Raw genomic sequence first — 26,151 nt, forward strand, 5'->3', positions numbered from 1 at the left:
TCCTCCTCGCGAGCGCGCACATCATCCGTATCTCATTCGTGCATTTCCTCAAAGTTGTGACGCGCGAGAGAAACAAAAGGTTTGACTCACATCATCATCGATCGCATCGAGAAAGGAAAGAAGAAGAAGGAGCGCAAAAGACCCGTGGAAGACGACGACGACGTAAACGAGGCGTCGACCTGATGGAAGAAAAAGACAACGACGACAACGACAACGTCAAAGTAAACGCGATGCTTTTACGCGCGATGAAACATCTCGAATCGAACAGAAACGACGGCGTGGATGTCCAAACGATGATGATCGAAACGACGACGACTTTGAACGCGAAAAGAGGAGCAAATCATCGTCTGCGGGAAAGGAAAGGCACTGCTGTTGATTCGTCCTCGTATTCTGCGTTCGCGTCTCAGAGCGCATCGAAGAAGACGAGCACGAAATCTCTCTCAAAAGTGACCTTGAACGAGTTGAAGCAAAGAGCGAGAAACGCGAGGGAAGGATACGCGTTGAGCGAAAAAGCAATCCTCGCGGGAGGCGATCGAGAGACTAAGTTCGGGTATTGCTTGATGTATTTGAACGCGATACAGAAATCGGTGAACGAGATGTGCTTGGGAGGGGTAGATTTTGAGGATGCGCGGCGGCGTCGGCGGCGGTATCCGTGGGAAGCGTTCGACGAGCCGGACGAGGAGGACGATTTGGAGAAGAAGAGAGTAAAGCGGAAGAAACAAAACGAGGAACGAGAGAGAGAGAAGAAGTTAAAGAAGAAGAAGGAGGAGACTACATTGAATGGTAAGGAAGCGCGAGGAGGAGGAGTGATGATGAAAGTAGTAGAAGAAGAAGAAGACGCGAAGGCGTTGGCGCCGTTGACGACGATGGCAAACGCGAAATCTCCGAGAAAGAGAGGCGCAGAAGGAGGAGAAGAAAACGTCGTCGTCGACGAGGAGAGGACGACGACGAACAAGAAACCATCGACGATGGCGGTTAAAAGCATCAAACCGGGACGGTACCCGGGCGAATACTGTCAACTCTGCGGCGAACACGAGCACATGGTCCACGTGAAGTACGAGAGCCAAGTTTTAGGGGAAGGTAAGTTGGTGTGTTACGGTTGCCTCGTTAAGGAGAAGAAAGAGTTGGAGAAGAAGCAGAGAGAGTTGACGAGCGCAAAGGAGAGACAAAAACGGAAAGAATTGACGAAAGCGGCGAGGAGGAAAAGAGATGAAACGATCACGGTAACGAGTCCGACGACGACTCCGAATACTACTACTACGCATTCATACTCCTCGCCGGTATCGGGGGCGCCGAACGCCGTCGCGCTCCCGCAGCAGCAACAATCATCGTCGTCGCCAATTTCCGAAGCCGACGTTCTCGTCGTCGACGGCGATACGGTTACCCCCACCGCTACTGCGCGTACTACAGATGTTGCTCTTCATACCGCGGAAAAAATTGAAGCCATTCACGATATTTCCATCGTTTGCGACCGGTGCGGTAAGGACAACTTCAGAGCAGCCGGAGAATTAGAACGCCACAAAACGACGCAGTGTATCATAGCAAAGACGAGTGAGGTGATAATAAGTGACTCGCTGATTGAAACAGCAGTAACGACGACGACGACGTCCGAAAATGAAAATGAAGCCAAACAAGGCGAACGCGACGGCGAGAACGTCGGTAAAATTATCGTCGCCAACGCCATCGCGAACATAATCTCGGAGGAAGGAGAAGCAAACGAAAAGCAGCAGCAAGATGATACGAGGGAAATCCGAGAAGAAGCTTTTGTTGAAAGATCGAGAGAAGAAAATCTATCGAGAGAAGAGGTCAAGAACGAAGAATCGATTGACGACGAAGAAGAACGCGGCAAAGAGGAAACAACTGTTTTTGTTGATGTAAATACCGCAGCAGATGTTCCGCGCAAAGGTTGCCAGTCGTCGTCGCACAAAAGCGAAAAAAGAAGAGAGTTACCGCTCGCAGAGATTTTGCACATAGCAAAAGATGGCTTTCCATTCACGAAGCATGCGTCGTCGGGTAATATATCACCCCCATCTGTCGTCATTAGCGACAGTGTTCATGAGAACACACTCAACACCATCGAACCGGCAAATCTGGAACAAGAAGAACGACGCAGAAAAGCGCCTGTTTCTCCTCTGGATGAAAACAAAGAAGATAAAAAAAAACGACTCGCGGGCCCGTCGATGAAAGAGTCCGATGAAAGAGTTCGAGAGATGAAAGAGTGGAGGACGGAAAACGTGCACGCTCTGCATCACGGATACTAAAAGAGAACTTGTAATAATAAAATCAAACAATGCGGCGCTTAAAAAGAACGTAGAGATATGTTCTTCAGCTTCTATATAATTGTGTAAGGAGTTAAAAATCAATCTCAGAATCTGGATTTTGGACGCTTAACCCGCTCCTCGGCGTCGTCGGTAAACTCATTGGCGTTTCGTTTCCGTGCGTTGTCGCGTTCGTCGCGTTATCTTCCGTCATCCCAGATTGACTGTACGTCGATCCGGGACCGCCGGTCGATAAAGTCCTGTGCGGCGCTTTCCCGAGGCCGGTCGGGATATCCAAACTCTCTCTTTGCGACCCGGACTCGCTCGAAGGCTCTCCTTTTTCCTTCTTCTTTTTGTTGTTGTTGTTGTTGTTATTATTATTATTATTAGTATTATGACTACTACTATTCTCTTTGCTGTGCGCCGCATACGCCCCGCGTTGCCAACTCGTGATAAAATCCCCTCGACTGCCGTGCCCCGCGCCTCGACTTCCCGGAGGGCCTACGCTCCCGTCCCTCGTCGTACTCGTCCCGCTTCTCGTGCTCCTCGGAGAGGAACTCAAATACGCCGCCCTGGCGGAATACGTCGACGAATATCCATCTTCGCTTTGCTCCGAATCACTCGTCGCCGCAAAATTCCCACCCTGTAAGCGATTCAGTTTACGTTCCAGCAGAACGTTTTGTTGCAACAGCTTCTGTATCTGCGCTTGAAGCTTGTTCACGATATTCTCCTCCTCGGTTTCCAGCGAGTGTTCGATGGCGACTTTTTCCCGTCTCAGTTTCTCTCCTTCCCCGTGTAATCTCTGTATTTTCTCTCTCAACCGTTCTCGCTCTTTCGCCAACGTTTTCTTCTCCTTCGCGAGTTGATCCACTTGTCGTTGTAAACGGTTCCCGACAAACTCCGTCTCGCTTTCCAACTGTCTCTCCAACTCAACTTTTTCCCGCATCACTTCGTCCAACTTCTTCTGCAACGCGTTCGAGATGTGTTCCTCTTCCTGGTCTATTTGTACCAACAGTTTATTCTTCTCCGCGTTCATCGTTTCGATTTTTCGCATGAGTGCGTTCGCGATTAACTCCTCTTCCTTTTCCATCTCCGAGACGACTTTCGTCGTCTGCGCTTTAATCGCGACGTTCTCCTCGAGCAATTTCGCGTTTTTTTCCTTCTCGCTTCGTAACTCGACCGCGAGTTTTTCCAACTGCGCTTGGAGTTCAATCACGTCCACCATTACTGAGTCTCTTCGTACGCGCGTGTGTGTGTGTAGTCTCTCTGAGTCATGCGCTCGAGGAAGAGTGCGTGTCTTATAAAACCTGTGTGAGAGGAGGAGTGTATTCAAAGTGCGGAATAACCCAAAAAATCATGAAAGAAGAGAAAGCACAGAGAGAGAGAGAGTTAAGCATATATACTTTTAAGAACACCTCTGTCTGAAAAGAATTCGAGCAGAGAATAAAGGTAAAATGACGACGATGCGTCTTTTTAACGCGTAAACGCGAACACGAGCGCTATTTGTTTTATTATATAATATTTATCGCGATGTGGATTAAAATTTCTAGAAGCGCTATTATAATAACATGGTGGTGGTGGGTTTCATCGCGACGGTCTCCTGTTGTTGTTGTTGTTGTTGTTGTTTGGAGTGTTGTTGTTGTTGTTGTTTGGAGGTTGCGCGTTCGCTAAACCTTGCGCGAACGCTTGGAGGCCGAAAGCGAGGAGAGGCGCCAAATCGTCGCCCCGAGTGTTCGGCGGCGGCAAAGTACTACTACTCGTCGCGCCCGCGTGACCTCCTAAAACCTCGCTTCGTCCTTCGCTAATCGCATCCGCGTCTTCGGCAAATACCGTTTGGCCTCTCGTGTTTCTCATTCTGTTTTCCATGACTTTGAGCATTGGCGTAATCGCTCGACCAAAGGGCGTATTCAAGACTTCGTTCGGTAAGTGAACGATGTGTTCGGGAATCTTCTTCCCGACTAAAAACTCGCAACACTCGTCCGAGAAGTTGTTGCAATTGTGTTCCAACAAATTATACGTGCCAACGTTAAACCGTGGGTGTATTTCGTCCAGAAACGTTTGGAATAACTCCTCGTCGACTTGCGTCTCGCCCATTTTTAAGATCTGTTTCGGAACGCCAAACTGCGTCTGCTTTGGAATTCCAACTTGCATTCCGTGGCCAAACCAGTACTCTTTCCCGAAAATATGCACGGACGTGTGCCACACGCCGTCGATTTTCTTCCCAAGGAGTTGCTCGGAAAGCGCAGAGGCTAAGCCGTCGCTGTTTTAATGATGATAATGCGTGCAAAGAGAGAGAGGTGTGAGTCTATCTAAAGAGAGAGAGAAGAAAACGAAACGTCGCGGAATGTGAAAGCAAGCGCGGCGCACCTCAAATCGTACACGAACAGTTCAACCGCCACAAACTTTAAGTGCGAAGAGGAGGTCATTTAGTACTACTACGCGCGTGTGCGTATATTTATATATTTATCGCGTGCGTGTTATCGTGCGCGTTTATTAAAAAGTGTTCTTAATGACGAAAAGAAGAGAAGTTTACTTTTCTCTCACACGTGACAAACGCAGACACATTCTCGCGCTCCTTTATGAAGCTCTTGTTGTGCACAGTTTCTGCACCTACTACAGTACATCTAAATCTAAATCGCTATCTAATAACGACTCTGCTAAGTGTATATATGTTGTCAATCAAAGTCTGCAAAATTTTCTTCTGCCATCGACGCCTAATGATGGTCGCGTAATAACGCGTTCGATAACGCAATAGTAGTATTCTTTGAATTAATGGGAGACGTACTCGCTGTACCGACTGGGTTTGAGTCTTTCGCGAGTGCACAGGCTCTCCCAATCCGCGACGCCCGGGGCTAACGCCTCCAACGCGAGCGCGAAGGAGAGGACGGGTTTGTCGCCGCCGCCGGCGCGCCTCGCGTGTTTGACGACGTTCCAAAACACCCTCGGCGACGCCATGGCCATTCTTTCCGGGGCTAAATTAACTCGATCTTGGTCGTTTTCGGCGACTATTTTAAGAAGCGCGATTAAAAACGGCAGAGGAATTTCCGGGAAGACGTCTTGGAGTTGCGATTTTTGGTGTTGCGTTTTCAGCGCCAGCTCTTTGGCGATTGCGTACGTCGCCAAAAGACGACCGGCTGGGTCATTCGGTAACGGTTGAATCGAGTATTGGTTGTTCAGAACCGCGGCAACTTTTTGCCTGCCTTGCGTTTCAATCATTCTTTCGTCGATGGCGTTGCGTAACTCGGTGCGTAACTCGGTAGTCGCGCCGCCTTGCGTCGCTCGGAGTAAAACAGCTGCGGATTGGGCCATACCTTCGCGTTGGCGAGAAAGGAAATCATCGTTGTCGTCCCTGCCATCCGGATCGTCAAGCATGCGAGCGGAGGCTATTTCCGAATCGGGCAGAATACCGTTGAGTTTTCTTCGGAGCTTTGCATCCGCGACGTCGTCGCGAACGTCGTCGTTTTTCTGTTGCTTGCGCTTCTTGCCGTGGTTGTTTTTCGCCGCAATTGGTTCTGGCGGAGGTATTTCCTCAGCAGCGACGACGTTGGTGGCAGTCATTAACGTTTCTTCTTCTTTCTTTAGTGTCAACGATGCTGCGGTTTCAACGCTCACAAAGTCGCGATTTCGCACGCCGAGTAAGCCGATGGCGCATGTTTTCGGTAAATCTTCGCAGCTTCGCATCGGAAAGCCGCACTCGATGATTGGTTTTTCCTCCGCTCGGATGCCGGTCGCTTCCAAGCACATCCGCTGAAGTTCGGCAACAGTCGTGTTTTCTCTGTTTGGTAGTCGTAATTCGTAAATGCTGCTTCTGTTACATTTCACGCGCACTCTCCATTCGTCGCTCGCATCGGCTTTGGTGATATTCTTGTGAATGTTGTTGACGACGTTCACCGCTTCTTCTTGTTGAATTTGTATCGTCGACGCGAAGTCTTCCTCTTCCTTCTCCGAAAAGAAATTCTCCTCGTGTGATTTCGGTTCTGCATTTTCCTCGATATCTACCAGCGACAACTTCTCCAAAACGCGCCTCCCCGATCGATTGACTTCTTCCGCGAGACTGTTCTCCATCTTCTCCGCCGACTGGTCGTTTTCTTCGTCCTTCCTCTCGTAGTTGTCGTGGGAGCGTTTTTCCTTCTCCGCCTTCTCCCATTTAATAAACGCCGCTCTCGCTTCGAGCATCGTTTCTTCCGCCGTACCTCGCGCGACGAGCACTTCCACGTGCACGATGCTTTGCTGTCCCATTCGGTGCGCTCGAGAAATTACTTGTTCCTCTAAACTCACATTTTCCAAAGGTTCCATCAAAAAGACGCGATTGACAAAGGAAAGATCCAAACCTTCCGCCGCAGATCGATCTAATAGTAAAACTGGACAGTCCGGATCGTCTCTAAACTGAGACAAAGCGGCATCTTTCTGTTCACGACTGTATCCTTGTCTGGAGAGCGATTGAAGCGGTACTCGACCTTCCGTTAAACACACGTCGACGACGTGTAAATGCGTCTTGAACGAGCTAAAGACGACAATCTTTGGCAACTTTTTTGTAGCGTCGAAAGACGCGTCAACCTCGCGTCTTAAGATGGGCAACTCAATTAATCCTTTCATTCGCGTGTCCGTTCTGTACCCGTATCTTAAATAGGGAACTTGATTCGCTAAGTGCTCCAAGTCAGCCTCGCTGAAATTTTCGCGATTGGCGTGCACTTCCACCAGATGCTCTTTGACTATTCTCTCCGTAGCTTCGACGCTTTCCAACTGCGTCTTAGTGACTGCTACGTTTAACTCGCGCAAACGGCTGAGCAAAAAATCAGCCTTGGAACTCTCGTGCGAAGAGCGCTCGTCGTTCATGTTTACCGTCCAACCTCTTTGCACGTACGAGCATTGTAACTCGATGAGATCCTGAGGTACTGGCTGACACGGCATCGGGTTGTCCTCGCGAGGCGTCGCCTCTTGCATTTTGTACGGAATTCCACACTTTGCGCATCCGCGAGGTGCCGGACGACGAACTCTCTTCGCATCATCATCATTATCATCATCGTTGCCGCCTTTCATCATCGTGCTCTTATTTTGTACGCACTCGACGCACAAAACGTGCGCGCACGGCGTGACCATCGGTAAATACGCCAAAATGCCGCAAACATCGCACACAAACTCGTACCGTGTCATCGCGGGAATCACGCGATTAATCATGCCTTGAATTTTCACGGCATCCGTCATATTCAGTTTCGCTTTCAAGTGCGCGGATAGATCTTGTTCTGCTTCATCGATTTCGTCGTTTGAATACGTCAGAGGCATATCGCCGATGACGCATGCAGCTTCGCGCAAGTTCACCACCGTCTGTCTCGCTTCTTTCGCGTTCTTTGAGCTGAGTAAACTTTGCTCGTGGTTTGGGTCGAACCAATCCGCGAGCAACATCGATCGTTGCACGTGCGAAACCATACGGTTGTAGGATAACGCGTGCTCTTTCGTAAAAGGTACGGAATGTGTAATTTTCCGAACCGGAGGTAACCTTATGTGCGATTTACACGTGCGAATCATTATGCGCTGCAAAAGCTCGAGTAAAATTCGCGCCGCTTCTGATCGCGCATAAATCATCGCGACGGATTTATCCGTATCGTTTTCTTCCTTCTTCTTCTTATTGTTATTCACGTTCCTTTGCTCGAGAGGTCTTGAGACTAACGTGGCAAAAAGTCTCGCGTTGGCGTCGAAAGGCGATTGCTTCAGAAAGCCGAGCAAAGGTTGCAAGTGCGCGACGGTTGCTCCGCGAAACGTTGCAGGCGTTGGCGTACCAGTCATGAGCCATTTTGCGTGACTTTTCAAGTTTGTAATGACGTGAAACCTGTTCGATAACGCCAAAGATGCACCGATTTGGTGGCCTTCGTCTAAGACGATGCGATTGAAATGAATCTGAAAAAACGCGGAATCCTTGTTTCCAAACTGCGACGAAAGCGCGGATAATGGCAAGATAATTATATCCTTATCCGCGAGTTCTTCCTTCCACTCTTCCATCCTCCCGTTCGTTCTCCATTCGTCCGTTCTATACGTGTCGCATTCGCAAATGTTTTCGAGCTTTTGTACGTACGAGCCTAAACCGTAATAATTGTTCCGCTCGGCTCTTCTTTCCGAGTCGTGCGTTTGATTGTGAATGACGCCAATTCTAGGAATACCGTCTTCGCGCTTTCGAGAGCCACAACAATAGGCTATCTGCTCGAGCCAATGCGCAACAAGCGGCTGCGGAACGATAATCAACGTCGTTTTCGCGAGATAAATTCTCTTGCCACCGATAATCGTCGGATTGTCCAATTTTTGCAACTGCGGCACTTTGAAGCCGCTCTCCTCTCTTTCGATTTCGAGCCAAGCATCGTGAAGAGCGCGCTTGTCGAGCACGAGAATATCACCGGGTTCTCTCCCATTTTTTTTTTCTTCTTCATCTTCTTGTTGTTGCTGCACCGCCGATAAAGATGGTGGACCAAACGCGTATCCAGATTGAGATTTTGAACTCGCTCGTCGAATGATGTTGAACGCGTCTAAAACCATCGGTTGATCGTCGTTTCTTCGGAACGGTGGAATGACGAGATACTTCTTCTCCGATATTTCGCCCGCGTTGCGCAAGACGAATTCAATCACATCGCGCGTTGGCTCTTTGCCGCTTCTTGCGTGAGAGAGTTTGAACGATTGCATAAAAAATCGCGTGTTTCGTTTCAAGCTTTCCCGGCCATCGTCGTTGGCGACATCTTTTGTATTCTTGTTCGCGTTGCGATAATAATACCCAGGCGGCGAGGACCACGTCGAAACGTCTTCATTGAAATATAAATCTTCGTAGTTTCTACCACGACCAGATTTATTTTCGTTGGTCGCGTACGAGGCGAGCGTCGGCAACGCACCAACGAGCATACCTTTTTTTTCGAGATTGGCGTAGAGACCTAGGGGTGTCGACGCGCTGCTTCGACGCGACCGGCGTAAATTTGAAGTTGGCGTTTTCGATGCTGCTAATAACTGGTTGTTCCGCTTTTTCTTTCCTGGCTGTTCGTGTTTCTTGCTGTTTATCTTTGCTTCAGATGATGGCGTTTTTGCGTCCTTGTCCTCTGCATCTTCTTCTTTTATATCTTCTTCCTCCTCGTCGGCGGCGTCGTCCGCTGGCGTTGCTACTTGTTCTTCTTCAAAGACCGGTTCGTCTACGTAATACGGAACCTTTTCTTCCATGTTCTCTTTCTCTGGATGTTCAAATTTTATCGTTAAGCCTTTCGGTGGCGGCGCGTAGCTCCCTCGAGTCGCTAATATTAAAGCGCACACCGTGACGGTTTTACCTAAACCTGGCTCGTCGCACAGAGCGCCTCCGCAGGAATCGCTGAAATAGTTTGGCGGCGTTCTCGAAAGAATCCCGGTACTCGTTTGCATGTAAAACGGAAACTCCTCCCGGTTACCGTTTTCATCATCGTCATCATTAGAAGCGAACAATTCCACCCATCCTGGTTCTAAAACCACCCCCAACGAATCCCTTCGCTCTCGCATTCTCATCCACGCCAACGCCGCTCTCTGATGCGGATGCAACGTCAACTTCAATCCGGGCGACGTCTGATCCATCACCGCTCGAAACCCTTTCGAAACGCACTGTAACCGTCCCGCGGATTTAGCATCTAAATTCTTCACGATTCTTTCCAACGCCAACGCCGGTAAATCCCCAGGACACGGAAACCTCTCGTCAAATCGATCAATCGTCGGCAACTTGGAATCCTTCCGCGCTTCCGGTCGAAGCTTTTCCAGTTGCGATTTTAACGTATCGTGTTCTCCCGCGCCTCGGTGCATCTGACACCCAATCACGCCGCAGAAACTCTTCTTTGTCTTCTTCTTCTCTCGTTTTGCTTCTTCTTTCCCTTGTTTTTGTTCTCGTTCTCGTTGTTCTCGTTGGTCCAAAAAATGTGTCAACACGAATGCTAAAGATTTCGGAAACTTTGCAATCCCATCCTCTCGTCGTTTCTCCGCCTCTTCCTTCTCTACCTCGTTCGTTTTAAAAAACAATCCTCGAGGAAGTTTCCCACGCACGGCGGCGACGAACAACTCCTTGTCTTCTTTTTCTTTTTCTTTTTCCTCTTCTTCTTCCGTTGTTCCATTCACTTTCTCCACCAAACGAATCTCCACGACATCTCTCGAGAGTAAATCGAGCACGTGTTTCTCCAACACCGACGACGATGATACTCCTCCTCCTTTTTCAATCTCCCACTCCCCTCTCGCGTGCGCTTCCTCCGTGAGCAGCAGCAGCAGGTGTTGTCGTCGTTTCAACGCGCCTCCTCGAGAAGAATGAGAAGAAGTACGCGCGCGCACGTGGACGCGAAACTCGCCTCTGATTCGCATTTTGAGAGTGAGGAGAAAAAGAGGAAACGAGACGATGGTCTTCAGTATACGAACACGAATGCGAACACAAAGGCACGCGAGCAACACCACCGGCAGCGATAATAATAATAATAATAAGAACACGAATAACGCGGGAGGATACTAATAATAATAATAATAATAACAACAACAACAACAATAATGTTTTCGACGAAACTGATTCACCCGAACCAGGAAATCGAGTACGAAATCGCGCACTCCCCCGTGAGAGCGTTGAAACATTCCTACGGGAGCAACTTGCGAAGAGCGAAAAGTTTAGATTTACCTCGAGACGCGTTCGAGAGACGCGTGTCGGAGGAGAAATTTAGAAGTTTGAAAGAGCACTTGAAACGATTCGAGGAGGAGAACAACGAGGACGGGGAGGAAAAGGATGAGCATTCGTCATCTTCTGAAGATGACGACGAGGAGAGGAGAGACGAGGAGGAAGACGAGATATCGCTGGCGGGGAACGCGAGAAGAAGACTAAGGAGAAATAGTAGCAGGAAGAGCAGTAACAGAAGCGATGAACGACGCGATGGAAAACATCATCGACGAGCGCCACAGACGAGTAGTAGTAGTAGTAAGAGCAGAAGAAAAAAGTATCGCTTCCCTTTAGCCTCTCTGATCGATTTCCGTAAACTTGGGAGGCACAAGCGGTACGCGGATTTAACCATGTCTCGACCGCTCATGCGAGGGTGGTTGCACTGTTTGTTAGCTTCAGTTGGGTACCCGATATTACTATACAACAACAAATCGGAATGGTTTCGAGTGCACCCGAGAACCTTTTGGTTGATGATGTGCACGCTGGTGCCGTATACGTGTTCGACGTTTTTACACTTCATTCCGTGGAAATCGAGGTTCGCGCACGACGTCGCGTTGAGCGCAGATTTTCTCGGGATATCCTTCGGGTTCACCTCACACACGGTGTTATTCTCCGGGGATTTATTTCAAGGCACAGAAGCGCGCGTCGCTGTATGCGCGACGTCGATTCTTTTCTTCATGCAAATCCTCGCGTTTCGCCAAAAGCAAACGTGCGTGATGAAATACATGCGAAGAGAACGGTTCCTCATTTTCGCGTTCAACATCGTCTTGTTGATGATCACCGAGACGAAATACATACACGGCGTCAGTTGGAAAACAAACGTAGCTATTCAGTTTACGAGTAAATTCCTATCGCCTTTTTACTTTGTCTATTGCACTCGCATGGATTGTAAACGACGAAGCCCTATGACGATTCCGGGCGTTTGGTGCGCGCACGAAAATTGGCATCTCATGATCTTTGCAAACCATTTGATGCAAATATACGCCATGATTCGGTTAGTCGGGGATTATTGTCCAGAAAACAGAGCGTGTAGCGACGTTTTGAGTAGCTGGTAGAAAAGTAGAGTAAGAGTTGAAGGATCGGATGAAGAGAAATAGTAGTGGAGAGGAGAACGAAGAAGAAGACACGACGGATGACGAAGCTTACGTTGAAGAGGGGATAGTGATAACGCGAAGATGACCAGGATTTTGTCAACCGCTAGATTAGTTTAGTTTAGACGTGATTATACACTCATGAACCTAGCGGACAATAAAACGCGGATAAGTAATTTCTTCGTTATATATATATATTCTCTTTAACTATAATTCATACGTATACGTAACGGGGTTTGGGGTGGATGACCCTCCTCTATTTGCAGTTTCTTTCAGGACTTCCACGCCATCTCGAAGGATTCTCCAGCCAGGCCCGTATAAAGGTCGAGGAATCGTTATCCTTATAGTAGTGATATCTGTTGGAGCGCGGATGACAAATGGCACCGTTCCAACTTCAGCTGGATTGTCATACGCGATTCCAGTATCCGTTCCGTCGAGTAACGTTGACAAAGCTTTTGGGGGGGTTCCTCGGTCCGGAACAATCCCAGAAACAACGAATGGATTCACTTGCGCCCCAACAAACTCCACTTCGCTGATGTGGAGGCCGATTGTCGAACTCGCCTTGACAGAAACCTCAAAGGTGTAGTCCGATAATGATACACACGAACTCGCCGGACCGGTGTTGGCGTCGGAGCACGTAAATTTCGCTTGAAACGCAGTTGCGGAAGTAAACATGCCAGTTTGCGCCGTCGTCGCTGCGGATCCGGTCCACGAGGAAATGTCGTGGTTGAACGCAGAAGCGTAACCAAACATATATTGCATATTAGTTACTTCCGCTGTGGTCCAACTCCCAATGGCTTGGTTGAACGCAGAAGCTTGATAAAACATTCCATACATATTTTTCACTTGCGCTGTATTCCAATCCCCAATGTCTTGGTTGAACGCAGAAGCGGAGTGAAACATATCATACATAGTAGTCACTTTCTCTGTGTTCCACTTCGATATGTCGCCGTTGAATGTACTTTTATCGCCAAAGCCTTGAAAAACACTTCCATCATATCCACTCATATCCGTCACCAAACTCGTATCCCAATTCGGCATCGTCCCGTACCAAACGTCTTGCGATCGAGCCCAGTCTATACATTCTCCAGTCTCCGCAATCGCTGTAGATTCATCCAAACATTCCGCGACGAAAGTATGCCAGCTCGCGTCTGGAATTGGCGAGGGACCTTCGCACGAATTCGCCGGACCGGTGACGACGTTGGAGCACTTAAATTTCGCTTGAAACGCAGAAGCGACGGAAAACATATTCGTTTGCGCTGACGTTGCTGCGGTTCCGGTCCACGAGGAAATGTCGTGGTTGAACGCAGAAGCGTAACCAAACATATATTGCATATTAGTTACTTCCGCTGTGGTCCAACTCCCAATGGCTTGGTTGAACGCAGAAGCTTGATAAAACATTCCATACATATTTTTCACTTGCGCTGTATTCCAATCCCCAATGTCTTGGTTGAACGCAGAAGCGGAGTGAAACATATCATACATAGTAGTCACTTTCTCTGTGTTCCACTTCGATATGTCGCCGTTGAATGTACTTTTATCGCCAAAGCCTTGAAAAACACTTCCATCATATCCACTCATATCTTCCACCAAACTCGTATCCCAATTCGGCATCGTCCCGTAATTATTTTTAGACGCCCAATCCGTGCACTCGCCGGTAACCGGTGCTTCTGCTAAACACAAAAGAACGAAATCGTCCCAACTCGCCGACGGTATTGGAGTTAGAGGAGGCGGCGGCGGAGGCGGAGCAGGTGGACTCGGCGGTGGACTCGGCGATGGCGGAGGTGGTGGGGGTGAAGGCACGACAAACCCAGAAATCTCCCATTCCCATAAGCCGTTGTAGTTTTTGTTCGGTGAGTTCGGGTGCGGATACACGGTTATTCGAAACCACGCCGAAAACGCTGGATCAAAACTGATTTCAATTTCCTCTAGCGAAACGTACGTGACATCGGTTGCAAAACCAGCAGAGCTCGGGTTTGAAACACCAACGAAAGCACTTCCATCCCAGTACTCGATTGTGATATCGCCTTCAAAATGGTTCGCTCCCGGCTGAGTAAACTTCATCGACGTCACCAACTTGCTACCGGAAGCGAAATTGTACGTCCATTTTGAAGTCGGACCTGAATTGGTGTGTGCCCCATGATCCCAATCCGATATTGAAGCGTCGAATAAGTTTGAGGGACCACGACTTGACCATGCATTAGTATAAAAATTCCATGCGTACACGCGATCGCCGTTGCTTAGTTCAGAATAAGCGTTTGGCAAATCGTCGCCAGATTGGACGACGAATCCATCCGCAGTGCTGTAGGAAATTTCCCGCTGATTATTGAGCGGATCGTTATTTGACAGCGAGGAGGGGACTGGCGGAGGACTCGGTGGCGGAGGTAACGGCGGTGGAGGCAACGGCGGCGGAGGCAACGGCGGTGGAGGTAACGGCGGTGGAGGCAACGTCGAAGCAGTCTTTATGTAACAGTGGTATCCATCTCGACTGTTGAGTTTCCCTCCATCGAAAACATTTGAAGAGCTACACGGGGACGAGCCACCATTGCAATACGTCTGATAATTTTCACCATCTATACTTTGCGTACCTCCCCATTGATTGTTTTGGAATGTATTCGTCGATTCAACAACATAAGCGTTCCAATCCGTAATTAATCGACACTCAGGTGTATCCCAAATATCCCGAAGTACAACTTCGGCAGCTAAACACCACGCGAATGCGAAACACTTTGCCTTACATCGGTCCAGAGCTTGCTCAGCATTAGTACCGCTCGTGTGAGGGTTCAAATCGTAATAGCCTTTCGAGAATTTTATTGGGTAACTGCCATCAGATTGACGACACTCGCCTTCACCAAGATACGAGTAAGCAGTGATTAACCAAGTACTTTTAATCGTATCGCACGAACTCGCCGGACCGGTGACGGCGTCGGCACACGCGAATTTCGCTTCAAATGCAGTCGCTCCGAGAAACATGTTAGATTGCGCCGTTGTCGCTGCCGTTCCCGTCCACGAGGAAATGTCTTGGTCGAACGCAGAAGCGGAAGAAAACATATGAGACATATCAGTCACTTTTTCTGTGTTCCAATTTCCAATGTCTTGGTTGAACGCAGAAGCGGAATTAAACATATAATCCATCCATTTCACTTTTTCTGTGTTCCAACCCCCAATGTCTTGGTTGAACACAGAAGCCTGAGCAAACATTCTGCTCATATCAGTCACTTGCGTTGTGTTCCAACTCCCAATGTCTTGGTTGAACGCAGAAGCGGAATAAAACATATCATACATATCATTCACTTGCGCTGTGTTCCAATTCCCAATGTTTTGGTTGAACGCAGAAGCGGAAGAAAACATTTCATTCATCTTAGTCACTTTTTCTGTGTTCCACTTCGAAATGTCGCCGTTAAAGGCGTTTTTTCCAGTAAAAGTGGAATTCATATCTTCCACCAAACTCGTGTCCCACCCCGGCATCGTCCCGTAATTATTTGTAGACGCCCACTCAGTGCATTCACCGGTGACTTCCGCACCATTTTCCGCTAAGCATTCTTCAACGAACTGTGTCCAACTTGCCGACGGAATCGGATCCACCATTCCTGGGCAGCCGCCACCGCTCCACATCTCGAACGAAGCGCCGCCCTCCAACCCTCTCGCGTTGTATCGATCCCCGGGCATGGAGAACCACGTGTCGGCAACACCCGTTTCTTTGCCGCAATCTCTCGGAAACCCCACGTCCGGGTCGTTGTAGTTACAAAATTGCCACTTGTTGGCGCTGGAGCGTAAATCGTCTAAAGTATCGAAGAGATCAAAATCCGTGCCTAGCACGTTGTTCGTGTCCTTCCACGTGTACGTGAACAACGAATACGCGTCAAAGTTCGACGGAATATCTGTGATGCGATGATAATACGCGTGGTCTGCACCATTTCGAACGTATTTCACGAGCGGGCAAAGCTGAAATGCTTCGTTGAACGCTGTTTCCCCGATATCCACCGTCACTTGATCCCCGTCGTCGCTCAGCGCCACCGCCGTAAAAAACATCCCCGGCGCAGGAGGAGGCGGCGGAGGAGAGGGAGGAGAAGGCGGGGGAGGAGAAGGAGCTATCCACGTGCTTTCGATAACATTGCAAGAACTCGCAGGGCCGGAGGTGCCACACGTGTATTTCTCTTGAAACGCAGAAGCGTCGAGAAACATATTCGTTTGCGCCGATGTCGCTGCGGTTCCGGTCCACGAGGAAATGTCGTGGTTGAACGCAGAAGCGTAAGAAAACATATATTGCATATTAGTTACTTCCGCTGTGTTCCAACTCCCAATGTCTTGGTTGAACGCAGGAGCTTGATAAAACATATACATCATAGTAGTCACTTTCTCTGTGTTCCAACTCCCAATGTCTTGGTTGAACGCAGAAGCGTCAGGAAACATAGAATTCATAGTAGTCACTTGCGCTGTGTTCCAACTCCCAATGTCTTGGTTGAACGCAGAAGCTGCAAAAAACATTTGATACATAGTAGTCACTTTCCCTGTGTTCCAACTCCCAATGTCTTGGTTGAACGCAGAAGCGTATTGAAACATATTGCCCATAGTAGTCACTTGCGCCGTGTTCCAACTTCCAATGTTTTGGTTGAACGCAGAAGCGTCACGAAACATAGAATTCATAGAAGTCACTTGCGCTGTGTTCCAACTCCCAATGTCTTGGTTGAACGCAGAAGCGTAATAAAACATATATCTCATATCAGTCACTTTTTCTGTGTTCCACTTCGAAATATCGCCGTTGAATGTCCTTTTATCGCTAAAGCCTTTATAATGGCCACTCATATCCGTCACCAAACTCGTATCCCAATTCGGCATCGTCCCGTACCAAACGTCTTGCGATCGAGCCCAGTCTATACATTCTCCAGTCGCTGCAGATTCATCCAAACAATCCTTGACGAAAGTATGCCAGCTTGTACCGGCCGGAATTGGCGAGGGACCTACGCACGAATTCGCTGGACCGGTGACGGCGTCGGTGCACTTAAATTTCGCTTCAAACGCAGAAGCGCCGGAAAACATGTTCGGTTGCTGAGTAGTTGCGGCAGCTCCAGTCCACGAGGAAATGTCTTGGTTGAATGCCGTCGCGCCACTGAACATGTACGTCATATCGCCCACTTGTGAAGTGTCCCAACCTCCCAACCTCCCGATGGCTTGGTTGAAATCTTTGGCCATATTGAAGGTGCGATGCATGCGGGTCACTTGCGATGTGTCCCAACCCGAGATGTCTTGGTTGAACCTGTATGCAAAATAAAATGTCTCAGTCATATCAGTCACTTGCGCTGTGTTCCAATCCCCAATGTTTTGGTTGAACACTTGAGCGTTATTAAACATAGCTCTCATAGTCGTCACTTGCCCTGTGTTCCAACTCGAAATATCGCCGTTGAATTCTGTATACCAAATTGCAGGATTATTCCTCCACGGGTAAAAAAGATCCTTCATATTTTTCACTCTACTCACATCCCAATTCGGCATCGTGCCGTAATTCGTCGTCGACAATCCATACGTCGTGCACTCGCCCGTGACTGGTGATTCTTTCAAACACAAATCAAACGCGCCGAAGAAGGTTTCATCTGTCAAGTACGTCGGCAACGGCGGCGGAGGCAACGGCGGTGGAGGCAACGGCGGCGGAGGTAACGGCGGTGGAGGCAACGGCGGTGGAGGCAACGGCGGTGGAGGCAACGGCGGTGGAGGTAACGGCGGCGGAGGTAACGGCGGTGGAGGCAACGGCGGTGGAGGTAACGGCGGTGGAGGTAACGGCGGTGGAGGCAACGGCGGTGGAGGCAACGGAGGCGGTGATGGAGGCGGTGATGGAGGCGGTGGTGGAGGTGGTGAAGGTGGTGAAGGTGGTGGTGAAGGAGGTAATGGAGGCGGTGAAGGAGGAGGCGTGTATCGATATTTCACTCGTAAGAGTCTCTCTCTCAACTCCGCCGCCTTCTTCCTCAATTCCGTCAATCTCTTTTCCACGTCTATCTCTTCCTCGTTCTCACCTCCTGCAATTAATCTCTTACTCACGACCACATTATTCGTGCTCGCGTTGGCGTACGAGATGAGTTTCGCACGCGTGCGCATCGTGTCGACTTCCACATGCATTTCCCTTTCGTCTTTTGACACGAGAACAGTTTTCTCGTCTTTACCGTCGGGGTGGACGATAATCTCGTTCATCGGTTTTTGTTTCCGCTCTTGTGCCGCATTTCTTTCCAAAACAAAACAACTGTCATAAACGCACTCGGCTTCGTAGGAGAGTTTCCCATCCGGGGCGCAATACGACTGTTTTCCCGACAACGCCAACACAAATCCGTCGGCGCACACTGGTCTGCACGTTTGACCTATCGGCAACTTTGAAGTGCAATTACCAATATCGCCGTTCTCCGGTGCCACCGATGCGTCACAGTGCGCCGGCGAAGAAGGAGGCGATTTAGTAGCGTCATCAACTTCGACGGCGGAAACGCCTCCGCGGCCAAAGCTCGTCCCGAAAATAAAGGCGACAAACGCGAACGCGAAAAGTATCCGCTTCCTAAACGAGAGACGAAATACCACCATTGGTCGCATCTTCCCCGCCCTTCCGGTGGTCGTTCTTCTTCTTCTTCTTCTTCTTCTCGATGACTTCTCCTCCTTCGCGGAAGAAACAGAAGAACGCATTTTGCTTTCGTTTTGGTGCGTGTTTGTGTGTTGCGCAGAAACGTATACTCGCTTGAAGAGTCACAAACACGAACGAACGAACGAGAGAGAGAGAGAGAGAGTGAGAGAGAACTCCGCGCGAAGCGCACCTTTACTAAAGCGTTGTTTGAAAAGAAGAGAGAAGTCTCTCTTCCTCTCTCTCTTTCTCTCGTCTTCGCTCGCTCTCACTCAAACGACCTTTGCTCCGAAAAAACGATTCGATCTTTCTTTCTTCCTCTTCCCTTTTTCCTCCGGGATCGTCGTCTCTCGCGTGCGTTTTCTTTCCTTCTCTCTCTTTTTCTCGTCTCGTCTCTCGAGTGAAACTCGACGAGATCGCGCGTTTCGAGATATATATATATATATACGCGCGCGCGCGCGACCAACGAGAAGTGCGACGAATGAATACTCCGAGCGAGAAGAAAGAAAAACGAAGAAGCGCAGAAAGAAGAGAAATGAAACGATGTTTAAGAGTGCAACTCCAGCGAGCGCGCTCTCTTTGAGGATTTTGATTTGGAAAGGACAAAAAAAACAAGGGGTCGAAAAAACCTTCCTCTTCTTTTCTCGTCTGTCTGGCACATTTTTTTTTTTTTGCTTCTGCATTTGCCTTTTTTTCATCTTTTTCTTTCATGAAGTCTTTTTCTCTCGCCTCACAAAAATTAAAAATGTCCTCCTCTGGAAAGGACTTCGACGACGCGGACGGACGACGAAGGGACACCGAGACGAAGAAGAAGAAGGCAACGACAACGACGACAACAACAACAACAAAGGATGCGTTGGAACGCGCGTTATCGCGACACGAGAAATACGTTTCCTCTTCTTCCGAGGGACGGTTCGCCGAAGATCTAGGTATACACCTTCTTTCGTTCTTTCTCTCTGCTGTGCAACGAACTGACTCGAAATTCAATCTCTTCAATCTCTGTAAAGCGGAAAACAGAAAAGACGCGACGAGAAAAGTCGCCAAACTGACGTCCACGTTAGTCTCCGGCATCAATCGAGGCGTCTTGGAGGTGTTTGAAAACCAAAAAGAAGTCGAGAAAGAGGCGAAAGTGTTGCAGAAAAAAGTGGACGCGTTCAAGTGCGAAAGCCGAACGTGGGTGAAGAGTTTACGCGACTTCGACGAGTCGTTGAAATCAATCGGAGATTTTGAGAATTACGTGATGACGCTGGAAAACGAGTTAAAAGGAATCGCCGAAGAACTGAAGAAGAGGAAAGAGCAGTGAAGTAGTTTAATAGTTATGCGTACCTAGAGATGTTGGTATTGATAAGACTTGTAGTAATACCATTTTGCTTTCGCGATAAAAGCGCGTATGTTTAAAAACGTGTTATATGTTTTTCTCTCTCTCTTTCTCTCTCTCTCTCTCTATTTCTAAAAAAGCTATTCATGCATTTGCGCGTCGACGACGCCGGCAACTGTTGCTGCTCTGCAAAAGAGTCTTTCGTTCAACGCTCTCGCGATGGACTGTTTCGCGTGTTCGGCGGCGACGCCTTCCGCCTCTCGAGCGGCGGCGCGCAACTTTTCGCTGTCCGCACCGCCGCGGATAGCTTTTAACGTTTTCGCGTCGAGGAGGCTCGTTGTTGCAGTCGCAGCAGCGCCGGAAGTTTTCTGCGCAGTTGCTTTCTCCTTCCTTTCTTTACCGCCACCGCCAGAACCATTTCCGGCGGCGGCGACGTTGGCGTCGTCGTCGTCCAAAAGCAAGGCCCGCATGCCGCCTTCCTCCTCCTCCATCTCTGCTCTTCCTCCTCCTCCTTTCTGACCACCACCTCCTCCTAAACCACCAAACCCGTGGAATTCGTCTTCTACTAAAAACCCTCTCGACGCGTCAATCTTGCTCATCTTCTGCGCCACGTCCTTCACCGACGCGTCCACGAAATTCTTCGCCCCGGAACCCTTGCTCAAAGGCATCGAAGTAAAAGTCGAAGCCCAATACTCGTCCCACAAACGTTTTAAAATCTGTCCATCCAACGTTGATTTGAAAATCGAAATCGGCAACTCGTAGTACTTATCCTTGTGTACGCCGTAATCTTCAATCTTCGCCGACGGGACGAAATCGCCGACTCCCGAGGACGAACCTCCTCCGCCGCCGATCCTTCTCCCTCCTCTGCTGCTGCTCGTATCGGTATATCCCTCCGGATACGTTCTAAACGCGCCGATCTCCACTCTCCCACTCGCTTGACTCCTCACCGGATCGACCACAATCGCTAAATACGGATCGGTAAACATTTGATTCTGCGACTGCGTATCCACGTCGATGCCGCTCAACCAACATCCGTACCCCGGATGCGAGTGGTACCATCCAACCACGTGTTCCTCTCGCCCGTTTCTCTTCGCGCAATCGTTGTATTCAATCATGTACTCGTTCGCCTCCGATTGCGCGGACACTCTCGTTTCTGTCCCTTCCACCGGTAACGGAAACGCGTCCGCGACGATAAACTTCCCGTCTCGCGTCACTTTCCCTTGCAACAACCCCATCACTTCCAACTCCCCGCCTCGTTTCGCGTGCGTGCTGATTTTAATCAGCGCCAAAGCGGATAATTTCACCTCGGTAAAAAACTTCGCGTCTTTCTTCCACGGTTTTTCTCTGTCGATAGCTTTGTACTCCTCGCGGTCGTACTCGAACAGTTGATCGTCCGCGCTCATCTCCACGATTTCATTCGCCAACTCGAACCGAAATCTTTCCCGTAAACTCGTTCTCATCGTCTCTCGTTTCCGTTCTTCTTCTTCCTCCTCCTCGTCGTCTGGAACAGAGAAAATCGTCTTCATCTTCGCCAAGTCGTGTCGATCGTCAAACGAGTCGTTGAAACCTCTTTACGCTCGTATAACTTTACCAGCACGTGTGATGAGATCTCTTTTTTTTGAGGACGAAAAACACGAAAGTTTCCAACTGTCTCATCTGTGTCTTACTTACAGAGCAACGAATACGTATGCGTAACACATATGTGATGACAAAAAGATGATGATAATAAATTTACAAAGAGCTACTAGTACTCCTACTAGAGCAGCAGTACAAAAGTGGTGGTATTCTCTACTTTTATGCGTGATGATGATGATGTGTGTTTTAGTGTGTCGTTGACGAGGAGACGTCAATCCGAGTACCTGTACTGTTCGTCCTCTTCCGAGGACGAGTAGGCGTCGTCGCCGCCGGAGGAATCCGAGAAGAAGTCCTCGCACGTTTGGGTTTCGCATAAACCCATTCTCGGCGCTTCGGTTTCCTCGTCCTCTTCTTCTTCGTTCCAACCGCCGTATTTCGCTAAAAATGCGAGCGCGACGCCGTTCGTCCAACCGAAACCGGTTTGCGGCGCGTACTCGCCGCCGCGGCCGATGGCGCCGAAAAATCGGCAGTCGTATTTTTCGTGCATCGCGTGAGTGAGACGCAAGCCTTTAGAGACGGATTTACAATACTTGTGCGCTTCATTTTTCGCGAAATTGGCGTAGACTTCGTTTTGTTCGCCGCCGTATTCGGAGACGCCTTCGACGAGCATGTGCGTGAGCGGCGCCCAGACGTTTGGGAAGTCCCACTGTTCTCCAGATTTGACCGTGGAGCACGCGATGCCGGCGACGTCCACGATCGGGGATTGACGTAAACTTTCGCACGCGTCCAGAGCTTCTTTGGAATTCTTCTCGAAAACGCCGCACCACAGAGGGACCCAATCCGAAGCGTACGGGCCTGCCGCGAAGGAGTATTCGTACACCGCGTCTGGATCGTCGAAGCGGTTGTTCTTGTGTAAAGAAGGATCCGTGGTCGTGCCGTCGATGTTGTAGGTATCAAATTTCGATCGTCTCAAGATAAGATCGCGCCAACGCTTTTCTGAATCGTCCCAAATGACCTCGTATATTGCATTTCTTCGAGTTTCCGCCATGATTTCGAATTGCGTTGCGAGTTCTTGAGCGTACTCAACCTCTTCGACCGATTCGACGTTTTGTTCCAACTGTCTCGCCAACCAAGCGATGTCCCGTTCCATTTTGTACATGAATCCGTTCAAATCCGCGGGAACGATTTTGGTCGTTCGGATTGTACGAATTGACTGTCGATCTTCGAACCATCGAGAGGAGAAATCGTGACCGGACTCTGCGGCGGAGGCAATGTCGCGAAACAAATCGGCGCGCAATCGATCGGTTTTCTCCTTGGAATCTTTGGAATCGCAAAACTTGTTACAAAACTCCTTCGCGGTGTCTAAATCTTCGCGATACGATTCCGGTCGAGGTTTCTCGGTATACGCCCAGTATCGCGATAACGTGTGTAAATTTCCAGTCTGTTGCGAGACAACGTTTATGCACTTTTCCGGCCTCGTCATGTATTTGTGCTCGCGTTGTAACAGCTGGACCGCGTATTTCAACAAATCGATATCTCGCGTCGATTCGTATACCGCGCGAACCGCGGTGGCTAATACAGGCGGTTGCGAGCGATTCAAATAATACACGCGACTTCCGTTCGGGACGTACCCGAACCGTTCTACCATAGAGAGTAGGTTTCGAATGACGCCCGTCGCGGTCGAGTACATGTCGCTCTCGAGTAATCCGAGCGCAACCCAATACGTGTCCCAATAATACGTTTCGCGAAAGCGTTCGCCAGGGACGATAGCTACGTGTGGCAAAGGAATTAAAGAGGATTTCTGTTGTTGTGGCGGCATGTGCGGCGGTTGCTTCTGAGGAAACGCGGGGTTGATTTGAAGCTTCGATTTTAACGACCCGGTCAGAGCGCTCACTCTGTCGTTCGTCGAGGAAGAAGAACCACCTCCACTAAACGCAGTTTGGACTTGTTGATTGGCCGCCATAGTTCTAGACTTTTTCGGCGACGCTAACGGCGAATTTGGAATCGGTCCTCTTGGCGTGTTTGATCCCGTCGCGTATTCTAACGGCGTCGCCTGTCGCTGGTTCGCCGACGGCGCTACGCTTCGCGCCAATAAAGGCCACGTGTTGTTACAGTGTCTGGCGAGCTGGATCGCCTTGGCGTGATGCTTATATGCCTCGTCGTCGTCGACTTCCCCTAAGCCGCCACCGCCTTTCTTCGCGCTCGAACTTTTTCCCATCATCGCCGCTTCTTCTTCGTCTTCTTGAATGCTATTCAATCTTCCCATGCTCGTGGATAACTTCACCGTCCCTCCTCCTCCGTTTTCGGCTAATATTTCCGGATGCAACAAATTTGCAATCACCGACGGCACTTCCGTCCAATCGTGCAACAAATGCACCAACGCGTTCGCCACCGTCCCTTCCTCGCCACTACCTCCGTTACCGTTACCAACGTTCACACCCATATCGTTCAATCCGCTCGGCCCGCTATAAAAATGCCCCTCGAAAAATTGCTTCATCACCTCCTCGTTCGTCTCGCTCTCTCTCTCCATAATCTGGTCTCTCCCAGACGCCCCCGCCGCCGCGCCTACCGACGTGCTCTCCTCGCCTCTCCCGCTCCCAATCATCCCACCTTCCCCTAATCGATTATTCCCAATGTTTAAAAAATTCGAAATCGTCAAACTCGCGCTCGTTCGAATCTCCGTGTCCACGAAATCTTTCGAGTCGAGAAAGTTCATCGATTGGTGCGCGGCGTCTAAAATAGCCGCGTTCGTGTACACTTCTTGCACCGACGTCAAGTGATGATGGTGCGAATCAAAACCGTGCGCGAACGATATATCGATCGCGGGCGAATCCGATCGAGGCGGGAGGCCGATTTCATCATCCAGAAGTGGATTTTTGAACGGGGCCTTCCTCGTCGTCGTCGTCTGCGTCTGAATCGTCTTCCCTCTCCCGTCGATGGTTTCAGCGGCGGCTTTTGAAGAAGTCGTCGTCGCGAAATTGTTCTTCTCGTTGGTGTTGTTCGTCTCTTCTACTCTCCTCCCTTTTTCGTCGAAGGAGGAGGACGTGTTGTTCATCATCATTTTCTTCTCGTTGTCCAGAGTTTGGCGCAACCTTTCAAAGTCTTCTTCGAAAAACGACTTCTCCTTTTCCTCCTCGTCTTTGTTCTCGTTTTGCTTCTCGAACGCGTTCAGTATTAAAACGCTCCCCCTCGTCGTCGCTTTTCCTCGACGATGATAGTGATGATGATGCGTGCGTTCTTCAAAACCGGTTCGTCGTCGAGGAGGAAACCACCTACAGGTGGTTGTGGGGGAAACACACGACGACACTCCCGAGTTTTGTCTTTGTTGAATCGCAAACAACGCGGACGAACGAGAAGAGGAAGAAGTGCGGGAGGAGGAAGACCAACTCGTCGCGCGGGTGGTGATCGCAGTAGTAGTCGTAAAAGCGGAGATGATGATGATGGTGATTGTGTGGTTGTAATGAGAGTTTTGCGTTTCTTCTTTCTCTCTCTCTCCGTTATAATAAATTGGAGCAAAACGAGAGAGAAAAAGTGAGGACACGCGTGCGGTAAACGAGTAGATGTTGCGCGACTACGAATACGAGTAGAATGTTGATGTTCTGTTACGTAACGTAATAAATCAGTTACCATCGACGTCTTTCATCAACTCCCCGATTAAATAACTCTGCACTCTCGGTCCGAACGCTTTCGCGTACGAGTCTCGGCTACAGCATCTCCCCATAAACTTGGCGACGTTTGGCCACCGTTTAAAGGAAACGCCTTGAAAAAACTGCGGCACGTAGAGTAAATACGCGGCAACCGCGACGTCGGCGACGCCGAATTGATCCCCGGATAACCACTCGCGTTTGCTCAAAACATCGTCCAATCGTCGCATTCCTTTGGTTTCGTTTTTAATCCCGGTATCGATGACGCGGCCGTTGATGTCTTCTTTGAAACAGATGGGATCTAACGACGCGTTCGCCCACAACACCCACGAATACGCGTTCGCTTTCGCCTCGTCGCTTTTCAACTCCCCGCACTTATCCGCCAAGTATAAAAGAATCGCCCCGGATTCAAAGAGCTCCACGTTTTCTTTGTGTCTCAACGCCGGGACTTGTCCGAACGGGTGTGGGTTCGACACGTCTCTCGGTTCTTTCAATTCGAATTGGACTTCCTTTTCGTACAGGTACCAGTTGATGAGCGGCGATCGCGAGCCTTGCGAGCCGTACAAGATGAATTCATCATTAGTATTCGTAGTATTATTATTCTCGTTGTTATTAGTGTTGCGAGTATTATTCTCGCTGCTGCTGCTGCTACTGTTGTTATAATTCGTATTCGTATTCTCGTCTTCGGAGGAGGAAGAGGCGGACAAAGAGGCGCTTCTTCTCGTCGCTCTCGTCGAAAACGATGCTGAAATGTTCTTCCGTCGTCTTTGAGGATGATGATGTCTCCGAGACTCCAAATCATCATCCATCTCCGCTTTCATCATCGTTCTTGTTGTCCTCCACCTCCCAGTAAAACCACCTTTTTTAGGAGCAGTGGAAGTATTTGTCTTCTTTTTATTGTTCATCGTCATAAAAGTCGTCGAAAGAAGAGAACGTGATGATGATGAATGCGATGATGATGATGCCATCATCATCGTGTTCCCCGGAAGA

The 26,151-nt window shown here is 49.3% G+C and overlaps 9 protein-coding genes across 9 annotated transcripts; 3 read left to right on the top strand and 6 right to left on the bottom strand.

The window, feature by feature from the left end:
- Nucleotides 1-182: 182 nt before the first annotated feature.
- On the top strand, nt 183-2,261 carry Bathy03g05040 (unknown protein; the record flags this gene model as incomplete). Its single annotated transcript, XM_007513854.1, has 1 exon — nt 183-2,261. One exon carries the CDS (start codon nt 183-185, stop codon nt 2,259-2,261), a length of 2,079 nt encoding a protein of 692 aa, XP_007513916.1.
- Nucleotides 2,262-2,352: 91 nt separating this feature from the next.
- Bathy03g05050 (predicted protein) lies at nt 2,353-3,483 on the bottom strand (the record flags this gene model as incomplete). The annotated part of the gene is made up of 1 exon (XM_007514218.1): nt 2,353-3,483. One exon carries the CDS (start codon nt 3,481-3,483, stop codon nt 2,353-2,355), a length of 1,131 nt encoding a protein of 376 aa, XP_007514280.1.
- A 359-nt stretch (nt 3,484-3,842) lies between these two features.
- On the bottom strand, nt 3,843-4,684 carry Bathy03g05060 (predicted protein; the record flags this gene model as incomplete). Its single annotated transcript, XM_007514135.1, has 2 exons — nt 3,843-4,518; nt 4,626-4,684. The coding sequence occupies 2 exons, from the start codon at nt 4,682-4,684 to the stop codon at nt 3,843-3,845; spliced, it is 735 nt and encodes a 244-aa protein (XP_007514197.1).
- Nucleotides 4,685-5,027: 343 nt separating this feature from the next.
- Bathy03g05070 (predicted protein) lies at nt 5,028-10,598 on the bottom strand (the record flags this gene model as incomplete). The annotated part of the gene is made up of 1 exon (XM_007514101.1): nt 5,028-10,598. One exon carries the CDS (start codon nt 10,596-10,598, stop codon nt 5,028-5,030), a length of 5,571 nt encoding a protein of 1,856 aa, XP_007514163.1.
- A 180-nt stretch (nt 10,599-10,778) lies between these two features.
- On the top strand, nt 10,779-11,993 carry Bathy03g05080 (predicted protein; the record flags this gene model as incomplete). Its single annotated transcript, XM_007513948.1, has 1 exon — nt 10,779-11,993. One exon carries the CDS (start codon nt 10,779-10,781, stop codon nt 11,991-11,993), a length of 1,215 nt encoding a protein of 404 aa, XP_007514010.1.
- Nucleotides 11,994-12,236: 243 nt separating this feature from the next.
- On the bottom strand, nt 12,237-18,689 carry Bathy03g05090 (unnamed protein product; the record flags this gene model as incomplete). Its single annotated transcript, XM_007514138.1, has 1 exon — nt 12,237-18,689. The coding sequence occupies one exon, from the start codon at nt 18,687-18,689 to the stop codon at nt 12,237-12,239; it is 6,453 nt and encodes a 2,150-aa protein (XP_007514200.1).
- A 680-nt stretch (nt 18,690-19,369) lies between these two features.
- Nucleotides 19,370-19,927, top strand: Bathy03g05100 (predicted protein; the record flags this gene model as incomplete). The annotated part of the gene is made up of 1 exon (XM_007514082.1): nt 19,370-19,927. One exon carries the CDS (start codon nt 19,370-19,372, stop codon nt 19,925-19,927), a length of 558 nt encoding a protein of 185 aa, XP_007514144.1.
- A 155-nt stretch (nt 19,928-20,082) lies between these two features.
- Bathy03g05110 (COP9 signalosome complex subunit 5) lies at nt 20,083-21,468 on the bottom strand (the record flags this gene model as incomplete). Its single annotated transcript, XM_007514216.1, has 1 exon — nt 20,083-21,468. The coding sequence occupies one exon, from the start codon at nt 21,466-21,468 to the stop codon at nt 20,083-20,085; it is 1,386 nt and encodes a 461-aa protein (XP_007514278.1).
- Nucleotides 21,469-21,788: 320 nt separating this feature from the next.
- On the bottom strand, nt 21,789-26,066 carry Bathy03g05120 (putative trehalase 1(B); the record flags this gene model as incomplete). Its single annotated transcript, XM_007513952.1, has 2 exons — nt 21,789-25,088; nt 25,152-26,066. 2 exons carry the CDS (start codon nt 26,064-26,066, stop codon nt 21,789-21,791), a joined length of 4,215 nt encoding a protein of 1,404 aa, XP_007514014.1.
- Between the last annotated feature and the right edge of the window lie 85 nt (nt 26,067-26,151).

The sequence above is a fragment of the Bathycoccus prasinos genome, assembly GCF_002220235.1.
Source record: "Bathycoccus prasinos genomic : Chromosome_3".
Classification (NCBI taxonomy): Eukaryota; Viridiplantae; Chlorophyta; class Mamiellophyceae; order Mamiellales; family Bathycoccaceae; genus Bathycoccus; species Bathycoccus prasinos.